The following is a 16967-nucleotide window of genomic DNA, read 5'->3' on the forward strand; positions in this document are numbered from 1 at the left end:
ATGCCTCGGTGTTGGTCTCCAATGGGTTTATCAACCCTTCCCGTGAAGATGGGGTTGCTGTGGTGGTGGATGTGTGGCTGGGCTGTGCCAGGGTGCCAACAAGGATGTGCCCTAGGGGTGTCTTGGCTGAAGGGATGGCACAGGGAGGTGTTTCTGGAGGGCACTGTAAACATTTCCTGGAAAACCCTTCTGCGGCAGGCGCTGCTGGCGCAGCTCTTGGTCGTCTGCCGGGGAAGCAGGTGTCGTGTGAGCAGCGCCCGCCAGCTCAGTTTTCTGCCTGTCATCAGGGTGGCTGTCCCCTCCTCTCCTCCTCATCTCCTGTTCCTTCTCATCTTCTCCTCCTTTTCTTCCTCATAGAATCATTAAGGTTGGAAAAGACCTTTAAGATCATCAAGCCCAGCCACCAACACGACACCACCTCTGGTCCCAAAGCACCACATCTACACATTTTTTAATCTCTCCAGGGATGGGGACTGCACCACTGCCCTGGGCAGCCTCTTCCAGTGTTTCACCACTCATTTCAGTAAAGGAATTTTTCCTAATATCCAATCTAAACCTCTCTTGGTGCAACCTCAGGACATTTCCTCTCGTCCCATCACTTGTTCCTTGGAAGAAGAGATCAACACCCACCTCACCACAAGCTCCTTTCAGGGAGCTGTAGAAAGCAACGAGGTCTCCCCTCACTCTCCTCCAGGCTGAAAAACCCCAGCTCCCTCAGCTGCCTCTTGTAACGCTTGTTCTCCAGAAACTCCTCCTCTGTGCCCATAGCTGGTCCCACCATGGGCACCAACTTCTTTGCATGATTTTTCCCTCTATCAAAATGATTTCTGACCCTTCTCTGCACAGCAGCACCTGGATTCATGCCATCGATGCCAGTGGAGCATCTTCAAATGGTCCCACTGCCTCTAGGGGTCTTGAGGTCTTGAGAGCTCCTCAAGACACTATCAACTATCACTGAGTGCTGTGCACCATGACCTACCTCATCATTGGCCAACTGGGGAAACTGAGGCAGCACCCACGCAAGGACCTGGTCCTGCTCGAAGGGTTAAAGGAGCAGAGAAGCTGCCAGGTCTAAAAGCAAAAGGTGACGCCATCCCACCACCATCCTGTGGCCACCAACCTGGTTATGTCACTCGACCGCCTGTGAGTAAACTTAGATGACTGGTTCAGTGTGGCGGGGAGGGCCACCCTGATAAAAATACCCAAGCAGGGGGTGTCATGGGTGAGCGACGGCCCCGTTGGAGCCCAGCCAGCTCCTAATCCCTTCATGGCTCCTGTCCCACCATAGGCGGCAGCTGCTGATGGGGGCCGGGTGCCCCCAAGGTGTGAGCAGCTCCAGCAAGGAACACGGTGCCAAGGGTAAGGAGGTGACACCTCACCCCAGTTTCCCCCCTTTCCTGGTGTGGGATCCTGACATCCCATGTTTGGGGGTCATGCAATTAAGCTTAAAAACACCCCATGAGTGTGGGGTCTTCTTGCAAAACCACCAAGATGCCCTTTTTGTCTTCCTCAGCCCCAGGTTAGAGGGGGTCCCATCATCCTGTGCCCAAGTTTGGGTTCTCCACTATGGGTTGTGTGTCCCAAATTATCCAATACAGGATAACTTCCAGCATCAGGGGGTCTCAGAGGACACACATGGGACACTTCTGCATCTATGACATCTCCAGGTGGAGAACTCCCCCCATCTGACCTGACTCAACCTTGATAGGGGAAAGAGGGTGGAGGGGACAACAAGCATCTCAAACTCTCCAGAGACCGGGACCAGTGTAACAATCATAGGAACAAGGAATGTTTTGGATTGGAAGGGACCTTAAAGATCATCCAGTTCTAAACCCCTGCCATGTGCAGGGCCACCTCCCACTGGCTCAGGGTGCTCAAAGCAAGGATGAGAAGACAATGCCTCCATTCCAGACCAGACCTGGTACATTGCAACTTATCATAGAAACATGGAATGATTTGCGTTGGAATGGAATTTAAAGCTCATCCTGGTCCAACCCCCTGCCATGGACAGGGACAGCATGTGGTAGGTGGGCATCGATAGCTGTGGGATGCATGTGGTCATCTCTTGGGGTTAGGTGGGACAACACGATGGTGAGTGCTCCATGCCTCAGTTTCCTTCACCTTGACGTAGGGAACAGCTGTGCCCACAGCTGGAACTCTGCTGCTGTTGTGTCCCATCCCATGGGTGCATGTTCTCATCCTAATGCTGACCCCCACAGCACTGACCAACACACTAGAAGATGGGATATCTTCTAGAGAGACCTGGACTAGCTGGACAAGTGGCCCTGTGCGAAACTCATGGGGTTCAACAAGGCCAATTGCAAGGTCCCGCACCTGTGTCTGGGAAATCCACGGTTTCAATACAGGATGGGGGGGATGATGTGATTAAGAGCAGCCCTGAGGAGAAGGACTTGGGGTGATGGGGGATGAGGAGCTCAACATAAGCCAGCAACGTGTGCTTTCACTCCTGAAGGCCAACCATGTCCTGGGCCGCATCTAAAGCAGCGTGGCCAGCAGGGCAAGGGAGGGGATTCTGCCCCCCTGATGAGACTCCACTTGGGGTCCTGTGTCCAGTTCTGGAATCCCCAGCACAAGAAGGAGATGGAACTGTTGGAGCAGTTCCAGAGGAGGCCACAAAGATGATCCAAAGGCTGGAGCCCCTCTGCTATGAGGGCTGGCTGACAGAGTTGGGCTTGTTCAGCTTGGAGAAAGGAAGGCTCCAGGGAGACCTTAGAGCAGGCTTCCGGTACCTGAAGGGCATCCAGGAAAGCTGGGGAGGGACTTTTTGCAAGGCCGTGGAGTGATGGGACGAGGGGGAATGGCTTTAAATTAGAAGGGGGGAAGATTTAGATGGAACATTACGAAGAAATTCTTCATGCTGAGGGTGGTGAGGCCCTGTGACAGGTTGCTAGGGAAAGCTGTGGCTGCCCCATCGAGGTGTTCAAGGCCAGGTTGGATGGCGTCTTGAGCCACCTAATCCAGTGGGAGGTGTCCCTGCCCATGGCGGGGTGGTGGAGTTGGATGGCCTTTAAGGTCCCTTCCAACCCAAACCATTCCGTGATTCTACAATTCTATGACCATGAGCCCCCATCAAGCCCTGTGAAACCCATCTTTTGTCCAAGTGCCCCAAACACCCTCATCCTTCAAGTCTTGCAGCTGCGGCAGCCATGAGGTGGTGGTGAGGCTTGGAGCAGCGTGGCTACATCCAGAACAGGTACTCATCCTGCTGAGCACTGGTGCCGCTGCCTCTGGGTGCCTGTGATGCCTTTTCCATGTCCTGGGATGCTCCTCACCATGTGCCAGGCACCAATGTCACCTCCCGTGGCGTGAAGCCAGAGGTGGCATCAAACCTGGTCCATTCCCAGCTAGAGCATGCAGATCCAGGTCCAGTGCACGCAGCTGCACCCTAACCACCGATGGCTTGTGGGACACCAAAACAAGTTCCCCAAATACACGGCCTTCTGTGAGGATGACAAGAGCTCCCCATGGCCTGGGAAGGACGTTCCCACCTGGAAAACTGAGGTGGTGAAGGAGTAGTACCTGGATATCAAGCCTGATACCTGCAGGGGGGCCTCCTGCAGCAGCACAGCATAAAATGTGATTTAGGATCAATTAGACCCATTTTGGGTGTTTTCTATCTCTTAGGGAGGGAATTATAGTTTCTTCTATATTTTTCCTCAGCTTGGCTTGGGCCCAGGGTGGTTGGTGGGAACTGTGTGTGTGTGTGTGTGAAGGAATGTAGTGGGGCTGGGGTCAGTTTGAGGTGGCCCTGGGATGCAGAGAGGTTCAAGGGAGATGCCTGGGGGACACAGGGTTGATGCAGGGGGGATGCCTGGAGGATGCAGCTTGGATGTCCAGGGAATGGAAGGGCTGATGCCCAAAGGATGCAGCAAAGATGCTTAGGGAATGCAAAGGGGATGCCTCGGTTCACAAGAGGGATGCTCAAAGGACACAAGTGGGAAGCAAGGGGACGAAAGGGATGAAGGTAGGAGAGGATACAAGGGGAATGTCTGAGGGATGCAGGAGGGGTGTAGGTGGGGTCTACGAGGAATGCCCAGAGGATGAAAAGGGGATGACCATGGAATGCGGGAGAGATGCAAGGGGGATGCAGGAGGGATGCCCAGAGGATACAGAGTGGATGAACGGTGATGAAAGGAAGAGGATGCAAGGGGGATGCAGGAGGGATGCCCAGAGGATACAGAGTGGATGAACGGTGATGAAAGGAAGAGGATACAAGGGGGATGCCCAAGGGATGCATAGAAGATGCCTGAGGGATGCAGGGGGCATGCCCAGGGGATGCAAAAGTGGTGCAAGGTGGGAATGACCAGGGAATGCCCCAAGGATGCAGGGAGGACGCCAGGGATGTCCAGGGGATCCCAGGGGGATGTAGGTAGGATGGATGCCCAGGGGATGCCCAGTGGATGAAGGAGGCATGCAGAAGGGGATACAAGAAAGATCCGGGAGAGAGTAGGCAGGATGTCCAGGGGAATGCAGGGGGTGGCTGCCCGAGAGATGCAAGGAGGGCCCCTGGGGGATATAGGGGGTTGCCTGAGGGACGCAGGATGGACTCAGGAGGATGCACACGGGATGCAGTGGGATGCAGGGGGATGCAAGAGGGATGCCTGGGGAACGCAAGAAGTATGACTCGGGGACGCAAGAGGGGTGCAGGGGGATGCAAAGAGGGTGCAGGGAGGATTCGGGGCGATGCCCGAGGGCTGCAGGGAGGGATGCCCAGGGTATACCCGGAGCACGACCCCCCTCGCCTCTCCCCCTCCTCCGGAGCGACCGCGGGTAGCACCGAGCCCTCTCCCCGCCGAGATTGACAGCTGCCCCGGGGCGTTGCCATAGGGATAAGCAAATCGAGACGGGAAATCGCTGCTCTGATCGGCTGGGAGAGACTGATCCCGCCTCGGGAGGCGTGTCCCGGCTTCTCATTACCCCTATATAATGCGGCGGGGCTGCATTCAGTGCCGAGCACTAATAGAGGGAGCGGCTCCTCCTCAGGGCGCTGTGCCTGGGGGAAGGAGGAGGGAAAAAGGGGCAGGAGAAGGCTCGCAGCCCAGGGAGGTGGGGCTGGGGCAGGTGCCAGGGGAGGCAGGAAGGGGCGGGCAGGGCGCTGCCTGCTCCTCGCCATTGGAAACCGGCTGCAGGCAACGGCACAGCCGTGCTGGAGGGGTCCCGGTGCCGGTCCCGCGCCCACGGGGCTCCGCTTCCCGGCGGAGGGGCCCGCGACCCAGTGAAGAGCATCCCAAAGGAGAAGATTCCAGCGGCGGAGGCTCCAATCCCAGCTGCAGAGTGGAGCAAAGCCCCGACGGAAGGGTCTGCCTGCAACCCGGTGCAAAGCCCTGCCGGGGGCTCCCGGAGCCCGGGTTGAATCCTGCACCGAATTCCCACCGGACGCTCCTGGAGCCTGGCTGAATCCTGCAGGGAAGCCCCGCTAGAGAGTTTTCCCGCAGCCCGGGCTGAACCCTGCACCGAATTCCCACCGGACGCTCCTGGAGCCTGGCTGAATCCTGCAGGGAAGCCCCGCTAGAGAGTTTTCCCGCAGCCCGGGCTGAACCCTGCACCGAATTCCAACTGGACGCTCCTGGAGCCGGGCTGAATCCTGCAAGGAAGTCCCACTGGAGATTTCTCCCGAAGCCTGAGCTGAATCCCGCACCGAGTTCCAACCGGACGCTCCGAGACCCGAGGCTGAATTCTGCACCGAAACCGAGCTGGAGCTGAATCCAGCAACCAAGTCCCGCCGGAGACTCCCGGAGCCTGAGCTGAACCCCGCACTGAATTCCCACTGGACGCTCCCGGTGCTGGGCTGAATCCTGCAGGGAAGCCCTACCGAAGGCATTTCCCGAAGACTGAGCTGAATCCCGCACCGAATTCCTACCCGACGCTCCCAGAGTCCGGGCTGAATTCTGCACCGAAGCCGCGCGGGTGGGAGCTTGAGCTGAATCCTACACCAAATTCCCACCGGACGCTCCAGGAGCCGGGCTGAATCCTGCAAGGAAGTCCCACCGTAGGCTTCTCCTGAATCCCGCACCGAATTCCCACCGGACGCTCCCGGAGCCTGAACTGAATCCCTCAGGGAAGTCCCACCGGTTGGAGCCTGAGGTGAATCCCGCACCGAATTCGCACCGGACGTTCCGGGAGCCGGGCTGAATCCCTCAGGGAAGCCCCACCGGAGGTTTCTCCCGGATCCCGGGCTGAATCCCACAGGGAAGCCCCGCCGGAGGCTCCCGGAGCCCGGGCGCACCCGGGAGCTGAGCCCCGTCGGGGCAACCGGTTGCCCCGCAGAGCGAGTCCCGCATCCCGGTCGGAGGAAGCATCCGGATCCCGGTCGAAGGGGATTCTCGGAGCCTTCGGGACCTCCAGCCCTCGGTGAACGGCGGTGCCTGGGGGAGTCTCCATGGACTGAGATGGCCTCGGAGCTGGCCATGAGCGCGGAGCTGCCCACCAGCCCCCTCGCCATCGAATACGTGAACGATTTCGACCTGATGAAGTTCGAAGTGAAGAAAGAACCGGCGGAGGCGGAGAGGCTGTGCCACCGTCTGCCCGCCGGGTCCCTCTCCTCCACCCCTCTCAGCACGCCCTGCTCCTCCGTGCCTTCCTCGCCCAGCTTCTGCGCTCCTAGCCCTGGTGGGCAACCAGCCCCAGGTCCTCCAACCACCACGGCCGCTTCCCTGGGCTCCAAACCGCAGCTGGAGGAGCTGTATTGGATGTCGGGTTACCAGCATCACCTCAATCCCGAAGCTCTCAACCTGACGCCGGAGGACGCGGTGGAGGCGTTGATCGGTGCCCCTCACCATCATCATCATCACCATCAAGGTTATGAGCCTTTCCGACCTCAACCTTTTGGTGGCGAGGAGCTCCCGCCGGCCGCCCATCATCATCCCGGCCATCACCATCATCATCATCACCACCTGCGCTTGGAGGACCGCTTCTCCGACGATCAGTTGGTGAGTATGTCGGTACGGGAGCTCAATCGGCAGCTGCGGGGCTTCAGCAAGGAGGAGGTGATCCGCCTCAAGCAGAAGAGGAGGACCTTGAAGAACCGAGGCTACGCTCAATCCTGCCGCTACAAGCGGGTCCAGCAACGGCACATCTTGGAGAACGAGAAATGCCAACTCCAGAGCCAGGTGGAGCAACTCAAGCAGGAGGTGACCCGTTTGGCCAAGGAAAGGGATCTGTACAAAGAGAAATATGAGAAGTTGGCCGGCCGGGGCTTCCCAAGGGAGCCTTCCCCATCCACAGCCCCCAAACCCGCTGCCGACTTCTTCATGTGAGCCCCAGGTTGGGGTGGGGGGTGGGGGGGAAAAGGTGTCCCCTTTTTTTTCTTTTTCCTCATGTGGGGAGAGCAAATCCCCTTTGCTTGTATAAAAATTATTAATTATGATTATTTTTCCCTATTAAACTGTTGGGGAGGGGGGCGAAATTGAACCCCTCCACCCTCCCCACATCGGGATGCGGGGTGGGGTGGTGGTGGACCTGGAGCCAAGCCTGCATGCGGGACGTGTACGGCGCAAAAAAACAAACCAAACCCCTTCTCCCCTTTCCCTGGGAGCATCAGCGCCATCCAGGTGGCTTTTTTTCCCCCCCTCCACACCTTTTCCTGTGTGTTTTCTCCCCAAATTTGCTTTGCTTTGATTTCTTTTCCCACGGATCAGCCGGCCCCACCGCCCGCACCCCCTTCCCGGCCGGCAAACCTGAGCCACATTTAACTTATTCACCCTTGTAAATATGTAGAAATTAGTTAGTTTTCTGCCTTTTCTTTTTTTTGTTTTGTTTTGTTCCTCGAGCCTATATTTTGCTTGGTGATTTAAGAAAAAAAAAAAAAGAAAAAAAACAACCAAAATCCTTTAGAAAAAGACAAAAAAAAAAAAGATACACGAGTCTTAAAAGTTTGTATGTAATAGCATGCAAATAATATCCGAGTTAATTTAATGATGTTGAGAAGAAGCCGAATGCACTATATACAGGAATCGATTGGGTTAAATAATACTGTTTTATAGAGATTTAAAATTATCTATGCTCTTAAAAATAGCGGGGAGGGGGAGAGGGAACAATTTTAGGGTGACCTGAAAGGCAATATAGGAATATATGGACTGCAAACGGTTGGCTGCTATCTCACTATGCACCAGATTTATTTATTAACCCTCGGGAAACGGAATATTATTTTAAACCTTGGTGTTGAAAGAAGAAAAGGAAAATGCACATTATTTCTTGTGCAAAAGAAAAGGAGAATAATCATTCGTGCAATTTGTGCTTGGAGTGAAAGCAGGGTCGATCCTGCGAGAGGGAGCGGGTTTGGTTTCTTTTTGTTTTCTTTTCTTTTTTTTTTTTTTTGAACAAGTTGCTTATTTAAAAAAGAAAAATCATGGAAAAAAAATTTTTTTGGGAAAACCACAAGGGTTTTGCAGACAAAACGAGTTTGGGAGCCTGGTGCATTTTAGGGACTGATCGTGCGAAGCGTTTTTAACGACCTGTTGTTTCGATTTGTGACGGTTTTAACGATGTTGCATCAAGATAAAAACTTATATTCAAATAGAGCTTGGGTCGGGTTTTCTCTCAACCGGGGGTCCCACGGCATCGCCTTTTCGTTTCGGGTTTGCTGCTTCTTCCCTTTGAGTCCTGGTTTGGATGTGAAAACTCTCCCTGCGCTCCCGCTGGGCGAGGGGGGCTCCCAGGGATAAATCCAGTGTTGACCATCACTTGCGAGGCAGCAGCTACCATCGACTCTGCCCCACCGAACTCTGGCTTTTCACTTTTCCTGCTTTTTTTTTTTTTTCTTTTTTTCATTCCAATTGGGTACTAAGGTTTGTTGGTTATTTTTGGAGGTTCTCAAGGTGCCCTGGAGACCTTCATCCCCGCAGCTGCCAAAGAGTCACCTTCAGTCGGGATCCAGTTTGGTCCCAGCTTGTCCCAGCGAGCTGCTGGTTTGATTTTTAAATGGGAATAAGTGATTTTTCTTTCCCCTTTTGAGTCCTTAAGTAAGGAAAAGAGAGGGGGGGGTGAAAAAAGAGAAACCCAAACCAAACACACACTTTCCCTAAAGGAGAGCTTTAGGGTTTGTATTTTCACAGAGGTTTTAGGGCTTTTTGGGTCTGCATGTCCCCCAGCAGCGGGAAGCCTGAGCACGAGCACCCTGCTTGCAGATTTTTCCATCCAAGTGTGGCTCAGAGGGGCAAATTTCACCACAGCCCTTCGTCCAACATATTTTTGAGTATTTGATGTATTTTTTAATATAAATATTTTATTTTTTCCTCCTATATTTTTGCTCGGGCTCAGCCAGGAGCTGCCCCAGCACGCTGGCTGCAGCGTATTTCCTCCTGCCACTCTCTATAAATCACAGCTGCGCTGACACAACCCCCTAGGACTGTCTGTCCCCAGACTTTTTGGGGTGCGTGTGGCCATAGAAACCTCTGACCCTGCCTTCCCTGCACCCTTAGATCACAATCCCCTTGTTTTCTCCAGTTTATTGGTGTCTTGTGTTGTGTCCAGAATCTTCTTGAGCAGCCTGAGTTCAGCTCAATATCAGACTCAGTTTTTGGGATGGGAGATGGGATGCAAGGAGGGGCCGTTGTCCCGTATTAATACACCAGCGCTGGGTGGAAAGAGGGGCTTGTGGGGGTTCAACTCCTATTTTTTTAGAGCTGTGGAAGATTTGCAAACCTGGATTTAAATGCAACTAACCAGTCCTGCTGGCTGCGCAGCCTCTCAGGACATTGCCTCCTCTCCCTATTTTTTGGGGGGAACGAAAGGCAGCTTCTCAATGAGTTACTCACCAACGTTTTCTCTCAACATCCCCCATCTTGGCACATTTTTTGGGGAGGGCTGCCTACTCTGTGACTAAACAAGGAGAGTTTCGGAAGGGGAAGAAGGGATTTGGGCCAGTGCCTTCCCCAAACCATCCTAGGGACCTTGGTTTCTACCGTTTATTTCTTTGTCCCCGAATATAACCCTGGTCCACGCTCCCTGTGGGTTCATCCTGTGTGTCTCATGGGCAGGTGCTCACGGGCTTTTCCAGCCATGGTGAGTCTCGCTGGAGGAGCTGGTTTTGGGTCTGTGTGAGGTTTCAAGGGGAGTGCTGCCATGTTGGGGGTCACCCCAGCATCCAGCATGATGCTCAGCGATGCCTGTGGGGTGGCTACAATTGCGTCCTGCCTTGTGACACCTTTCCCACCACCTTGGCAGAGCAAAGGCACTGGTTTGAAGCTGAAGATGTCCAATTTTTCCCCTGTGTCCTTATGCCCAGCACCCCTTGCCCCCTCTGTGAATCATATTTTTGTTCTATTTTGGGGAGGATAACAACCTGATTCTCCCCATGTTGCTGCCCTGGGAGCACAGTATTTTGGTGATCGTGCTGTTATCATTTCTCCTTCATCCCTGATATTCCAAGGAGAATTTTGGGCAGGGATGTGACTCCCTACTCCTTGCACTGCTGTGATTTTATTTTTTATGTGTTCCACGCTGATTTATTTTTTCTAGCCCCTCCTGGAAATTCCCTGAGCTGGGGACTGTCTGGAACAGGGCACGAGTGTTATTCTCACATGTTAATGATGGTCCTACATAGAGGATCTGGTCCTATAGCAGCTTCCCAGCAGGATGTGGAAGCCGAGCTGCACCCTTCTGCTTTTCTTATCCCTGCAGTGTTAGGGTGCAGATCCCAATCACTCTGACTTGCTCCCAGTTGTCCTGGATCCAGCCATGCTCCCGTTTGGTGAATAAATAATAAAAACTAAAGCCATTTATGCCTGCATGGGACTCATTTATGACTTCTTTCCTTGTTGAAAGCAGGAGGGCTGAGTCCTTCCTGCACCACGGGCTAGGGAGGTGTCTGGGTGCTCTCTGCTAGTTTTTTTGCAGTGTCTTTTTGGGGTCCCTGCAATAAGTTGACCTTTGCTGCAGGACCCTGTGTTTGTGCTGCATTGTGGAGCTGTGTGTACGTGGGCAGAGTGTGGTGGTATGTTTTGGGGTGTGTGTGTGTGTGTGTTGTGGAGTGGGATAACACGTCGATATATGTTGCCTGTGCAGCATGCCGCAGGACTGCGGGTGTTTGCGGGGTGCCATATCTGGATGTTACAAGAGACCGCGTGCATTTTTGGGTTGCTCTGACCTCTTTTTTAAAGGTTTTTTCCCCTTTATTTTTCCTGATCTCTGAGAAGGGCTGGTGCTCCCTGGTGCTCCCTTCCCCGAGTAGTTGCTGCTCTTTGTGGTCTGCTTGGTGTTGAAGGGCACCACATTCTCCTTCCTGTGAGGATCCTTGGCCTCTGTACACATCCTGGCTATCTTGTGCACCCAAGCTCCAGCCTGGCCCTGCAGCCTTTGGGTTGTATGGGGTGGATTCAGCAGCCCTAGTGGTCTTGCCCAATCCCCGAGGGGTGGGTGGCTCTCAAGGGTGGGGTGTGGGGACAAGCCCTGGGGCTTGGCATGGTTCTCTCCCTACCACCCTCCTGCAGAGATTTTTTTAAACCCATTTCAAGCTCTACTGACACCTTTGCCCACACTTGAAGACACCACGGACATCGTTGGGCTGGGAAGCAGCTGGAACTCCTCCAGCCATCCATGCTGATGGGTTTTACATCCCTCTTCCAACAGGCAGAAAGGTGATTTTGGGGGATGCTTTGTTCCTAAATACAGCAACACCTCACTCAAGGACACACGGGTGCTCGCAACAGGTTACAACTCCTGGCAAAGCCACCCTGTTAACCATTTGCCCCACATCATCCCTAGATCATTGCGGATAGCTGGGTTTCTGCAAAGAGGCGGAAAACCGCAAAAGGCCAATCAATGCGGCATCACCAAAGTACCCCATGCTTCTTCCTCCTCAATTATTGATGCTAATACACAGCAGGTTTGCCACCGTGCTGCTGCAGCTTGTTCCGTACAAGTCCTAACATCTCCGTAACATGAGAACTCCTGCCCTGGGCTATTAAATCATGGGTAGGAAGAGTGGTGAGCTGCTGGGCATGCACCAGTTCGGGGGCTGCGTGCACTGGAAAAGCACAAATTAATTAAATTCCCAGCAAAATTAATCCCCTGACAAAACAAAACCCCAGTGGTTTGCAGCACCAGCTCTGTGAGGCCGCCCTCAGGGCTGACCTGCCGCGAGCCATGCCCAGGCTCAGCATGGAGCTGAGATTTTTTGGCTCAAGATGATCTTTATATTCTGGCTCAGCTGAAGTTTGCCTTTTGCGTGCTTCCTCCCTCCCATGCTTCGGGCTCGGCTGCCTCTTCGATGTTCCTGCACTCTCGGGAGCCAAAGGCTGTCCTGCTCACTGTATATAAATACATATAGATATTAAAATACACATACATATAAAAAAAAGAATATATATGCATATATCACCTTGGCAAGACTGAGCTTATTTGCTTCTGCCAGCCCATGGACTCACTTGCTTTGGCACTTTCACGGCTCATTCCTACAGCTGGGATTTATTCCTAGTGAAGCGTAGATCCTTTTGCCTTCCCCCAGCCAGCACATCCCTGCGGAACCGGTATTGCCCTAACCTCAGCAGGAGTTAAAGTCCTTCCTGACAGCCGGCACATGGGAAATGACCATGCGTGCCGTGAACAGAACCACAGCTGGGTTTTGATGACAAATTCCTTGCTTTTGGGTGGGTCTGCATCGCCCATGCTGCTGCTGTGGGAGGTGGGATGTGAAATGAAGAAGGTGGGATGAAAAGTGCAAAAATACAGGACCCAAGACCGCAGGACATGGGAGGTGGGATGCAGGATATGGGATATAGGATGCAGGAGATGGGATGCAGGATTCAAGGATGCTGGATGCAGGGAGTGGGATGTGGGACATCAGTGTAAGATACAGGAGATGGGATATAGGATACAAGAAGTGGGATGGAGCAGGTGGGATGCAGGCTATGGGAGATAGGGTGCAGGATGTGGGATGCAGAATGCAAGGATACAGAACACTGGATGTGGGATGCAGGATACGAAGATACAGAACACTGGATGTGGGATGCAGGTAGTGGGAAGTAGGATATGGGAGATGGGGTGCAGGAGGTGGAATGCAGGATTCAAGGATGCAGGACATGGGATGTGGAATGCATAGAGTGGGACGTGAGATACAGGATACAAGAACTGGGATGCAAGATAGGGGATGCAGGTGGTAGGAAGCAGGGTAAGGGAAATAAGATGCAGAATGTGGGATGCAGGACACAAAGATGCAGGACATTGGATGTAGGATGCAGGTAGTGGGAAGTGGGATGTGAGATGTAACATATGGGATGTAGGATGTAGGGTGCAGGATGTGGGGTATGGCATGCAGGATGTAGACTAAGGGATGTGACAAATAGAATAGAGGATGCAGGATGCAGAATATGGGGTTGGGAACTGGGATACGGGGTATGGGATACTCCCCTGCAGCAGTATGAGCAGTGCCATAGCACTGCATGTCGTCTGTTGCTGCCGCTGTGCCGGGAGGAATGTTAAGTGCTGGATCACGCCTGAGGAGTAAGAAGGAGCCTGGCACTGCCCAATCCTCCCATCCCTGACCGGACAGGTTCCAACAAGGATGCAATGCTAACAATTAGCAGCAATGCCAGTTCACTCCAGGCATGGTTTTGGGTGCTCTTACTCATTCCTACACACCTCTTCTCACAGGTGCATGCACTTATATCTGTGTGTGCATGAATGTGTGTAAGCAGGTAGTGGGATGCACATCCATGCGTGTGTACACAGGCAAACCAGCTGCATTCTAAGTGGAAAACATGCAATGACAGCATCAGTACTCAGACCCGGTGGTCATGAGATCCCATCAGCCATGGCCTTTGCTGTCCCAGCTGCACATTCAGTGCAGCTCTCCTTAGAATCATAGAACGGTTTGGGTTGGAAGGGACCTCAAAGATCATCCAGGTGCAGGGACAGTTCCCACTGGATCAAGCCCCATCCAACAAGGCCTTGAATACTTCCAGGGAGGGAGCAGCCACAACTTCTCTGGGCAACTTGTGCCGGTTCCTCACCATCCTTGCTATGAAGAATTTCTTCCTAATGTCCAATCTAAATCTTCCCTCTTCTGATTTAAAGCCATCCCCTCCTTGTCCTATCACTCCATGCTCTTGGAAACAAATCCTCCCCAGCTTTTCTGGAGCCCCTTTCAGTAGTGGAAGCTGCTATAAGGTCTTCCAGGAGCCTCCTCTTCTCCAGGCTGAAGAACCCCAGCTCTCTCTGACCTCACAGCAGAGGTGCTCCAGCCCTTGGAGCATCTCCATGGCCTCCTCTGGATCCATTCCAACAGTTCCATCTCCTTCTTTTGTTGGGGATTCCAGAACTGGATGCAGGACTCCAAGTGGTATCTCCTTGCTATCATCACCCCCAATGCTCAGTCATCCCCTTACCTCCACCCCCGAGGCTGGCCTCATAAGCCTCATCCCTGCCTGACAAGCTCCCCAATTAAGTCATCAGCTTAATGCCTAATTACCCACTGTCAGAATCCAAAGGCTTCTTGTTTGTTTGGGTTTATTTTTTAGCCCAGTTCCTCCCTTTCTGGATGAGAGGAGGACAAGAGGGAGAGGGAGTGGGACAGGTAGAACTTCTCCCTCCTTCAACACCAAATTATTTATTCATGTAACAGGCCGAGGCTGGAGCTCAGCTCAGCGCAGCCCTGGCAGCTGTCTGCTCCCTGGGAGCGCGAGCTGTAATTTGCACAAGCAAAAATAAACTAATTGTTATTTTCAATTTACATAAAGGGAAGAAAGGTGAGGGAGGTGACTGGGAGGGTGAAGAGGAGCCTCAAGACGCCAGCCTCTCCTCAATGATGAGCACTGTAGGACGTACTCTTTTCCTGCTCCTGTGGGGTTCATCCTGCGTGTTTGGGGGATGATGGTGGTAGATAGAAGAGTCAACAGCTACGGAGATGGAGGGCGCTGGATCATCATCTTCTGCCTCTGTACTTTGCATTGGTGAGGCCACACCTTGAATCCTCTGTTCAATTTTGAGTCCCTCATTTCAGGAAAGACTTTGAGGTCCTGGAATGTGTCCAGAGAAGGGCAATGAAGTGGTGAGGGGGCTGGAGAATTTGTCTTACAAGGAGTGTCTGAAGGAGTTGCGTTGTTTAGTCTGGATAAAAGGAGACTGAGGGGACATCTTATCACTCTCTACAACTCTCTGAAAGGAAGTTGTAGTGAGGTAGGGGTTGGTCTCTTCCCCCAAGTGACAGGTGACACGATGAGAGGAAATTGCCTCAAATTGCACCAGGAAGTTTCAAATTGGACATCAGGAAAAGTTTCTTCACCAAAAGGGTTATCAAGCACTGGCAGAGGTTGCCCAGGGAGGTGGTTGAGCCACCATCCCTGGAGGTATTTAAAAGACAGGCAGATGAAGTGCTTAGCAATCTGGTTTAGTAGTGGGCAGCTATGGTTGGGCTAGATGATCTCAAAGGACTTTTCCAACCTAATGATTCTGTGGTTGTCACCATGGGTTCTGGCTGCAAAGTGTGAAGCCATTTTGATGCAGGCACAATTCCTCAGCCAGCTAAGGAAAGACCTGCTGGTGTTTGGCCACTTTTGGAAGATGAGGTATATTTATTTGGGGTGTTCAGTTTGGCAATGGCATGTGTTTGGGTTACGAGGGACCTTAAAGATCATTCAGTTCCAACCCTGTGCCTTGGCCAGGGACACCTCCCACTGATTCAGGTTGCTCAAAGCCCCATCCAACCTAGCCTTGAACACCACCAGGGATGGGGCATCCATGACTTCTCTGGCCAACCTGTGATAGTGCATCACAGTCCTCACAGTAAAAGACTTCTTCCTAACATCTCATCTAAATCTCCCCCTTTTCAGCCAAATCTCCCCCTTTTCAACTAAATCTTCCCTCTTTTGACTTAGCAATAGAGGTGAGCCTGATGCTAAATAGCAGAGGGGGCTGTGAGCACTTTCTTCTTATCATCCTGGGGCAACCAAGAATTCCTTGGTCCAGTGAGGAGGAAGAAGAGGAAGATGAACCGTTGTCCCACACATTGGAAGGGGAGGTGCTGGAGATGCTAGGCCTCACCATCTCCAGCAGCATGCACACCATGGAGCACAGAAGACCTCTGTCATGCCAGCACATCCCAGGAGCCTTTGTCATAACACTTTGAACGAGGCGTTGCGGGCGTTTAATTTAGATTTACGCCGACAGGTTCTGTCCGTTAATTAAATATCAATTGATTGTTCGGAGAACACTTCCTTGGGTTTATCGCGTTTCTCAGAGACAAATCAAATTGCCATGTCATTAACTTGCAGCTATACAATCCATACATAATTACTGCCTTATTAATACCTTCGAGTTACGAGGAAGTTTTAAGCAATTAATATTTGTGGGATAGTTTGTATCAAGTTAATTCTGTCGGGGTTATGTTAATAATGTGGACATCTAATAAGCTGGATAATTAACGTCTTTCTCGTTAGTATCTTCTCAGATGCCAGTTAAATGTCAGGCCAGCCTTTGTGACCAGGCTGCCATTAATTAAACATTTTATTACAGAGGGTCTTCATGTCTGTTACATGTGAAGAAAACCAGGTCAGAGCAGTGCATGGCTCCCATCCTGCCTGATCTGTGAATGTAAAATGGGTTTGGAGATGGCTTGGAGATGAGATTTGGGAACTGTTTACAAGCCAAGAGGAGGGAGAAGGGATTTTTCTGCCTCGCAGGAGGGTCAGGATACTGCCTTTGTCAGTGTTGGTCCATAGTTGCTTGATTCAGAGCAGGGTTTAGGTTTAAGGGTTGCTCTTCCAATAAAGTGGCCAAATCCATAGGGTCCCTAATGTGGACATGGGCACAGTGGAGTGGGCAAAGTAGGGACCAGCATCTGTGACTACATTTCCCCAGCAAGCCCAGCCTTGGATGCAACTCCAAAAATGATCACCACAAAAATTCAGGCAAATAGGCTCAGCTTGAAAAAAAGGTGAGGATTTTGGTTGCTTTTCTTCCTGGCCTGGCAGAAGGTTTTCCAGTGTGCCCCAGCCCTGGGATCTTCTCAC

The 16967-nt window shown here is 52.5% G+C and overlaps 1 protein-coding gene across 1 annotated transcript; it reads left to right on the forward strand.

Moving 5' to 3' along the window:
* The first annotated feature begins 5947 nt into the window (after nt 1–5947).
* On the forward strand, nt 5948–8750 carry MAFA (MAF bZIP transcription factor A). Its single transcript, XM_054060795.1, has one exon. The coding sequence runs from the start codon at nt 6411–6413 to the stop codon at nt 7275–7277; it is 867 nt and encodes a 288-aa protein (XP_053916770.1). The 5' UTR covers nt 5948–6410; the 3' UTR covers nt 7278–8750.
* Nucleotides 8751–16967: the final 8217 nt, after the last annotated feature.

Source organism: Cuculus canorus, chromosome 2 (genome assembly GCF_017976375.1).
Source record: "Cuculus canorus isolate bCucCan1 chromosome 2, bCucCan1.pri, whole genome shotgun sequence".
Lineage (NCBI taxonomy): Eukaryota > Metazoa > Chordata > Aves > Cuculiformes > Cuculidae > Cuculus > Cuculus canorus.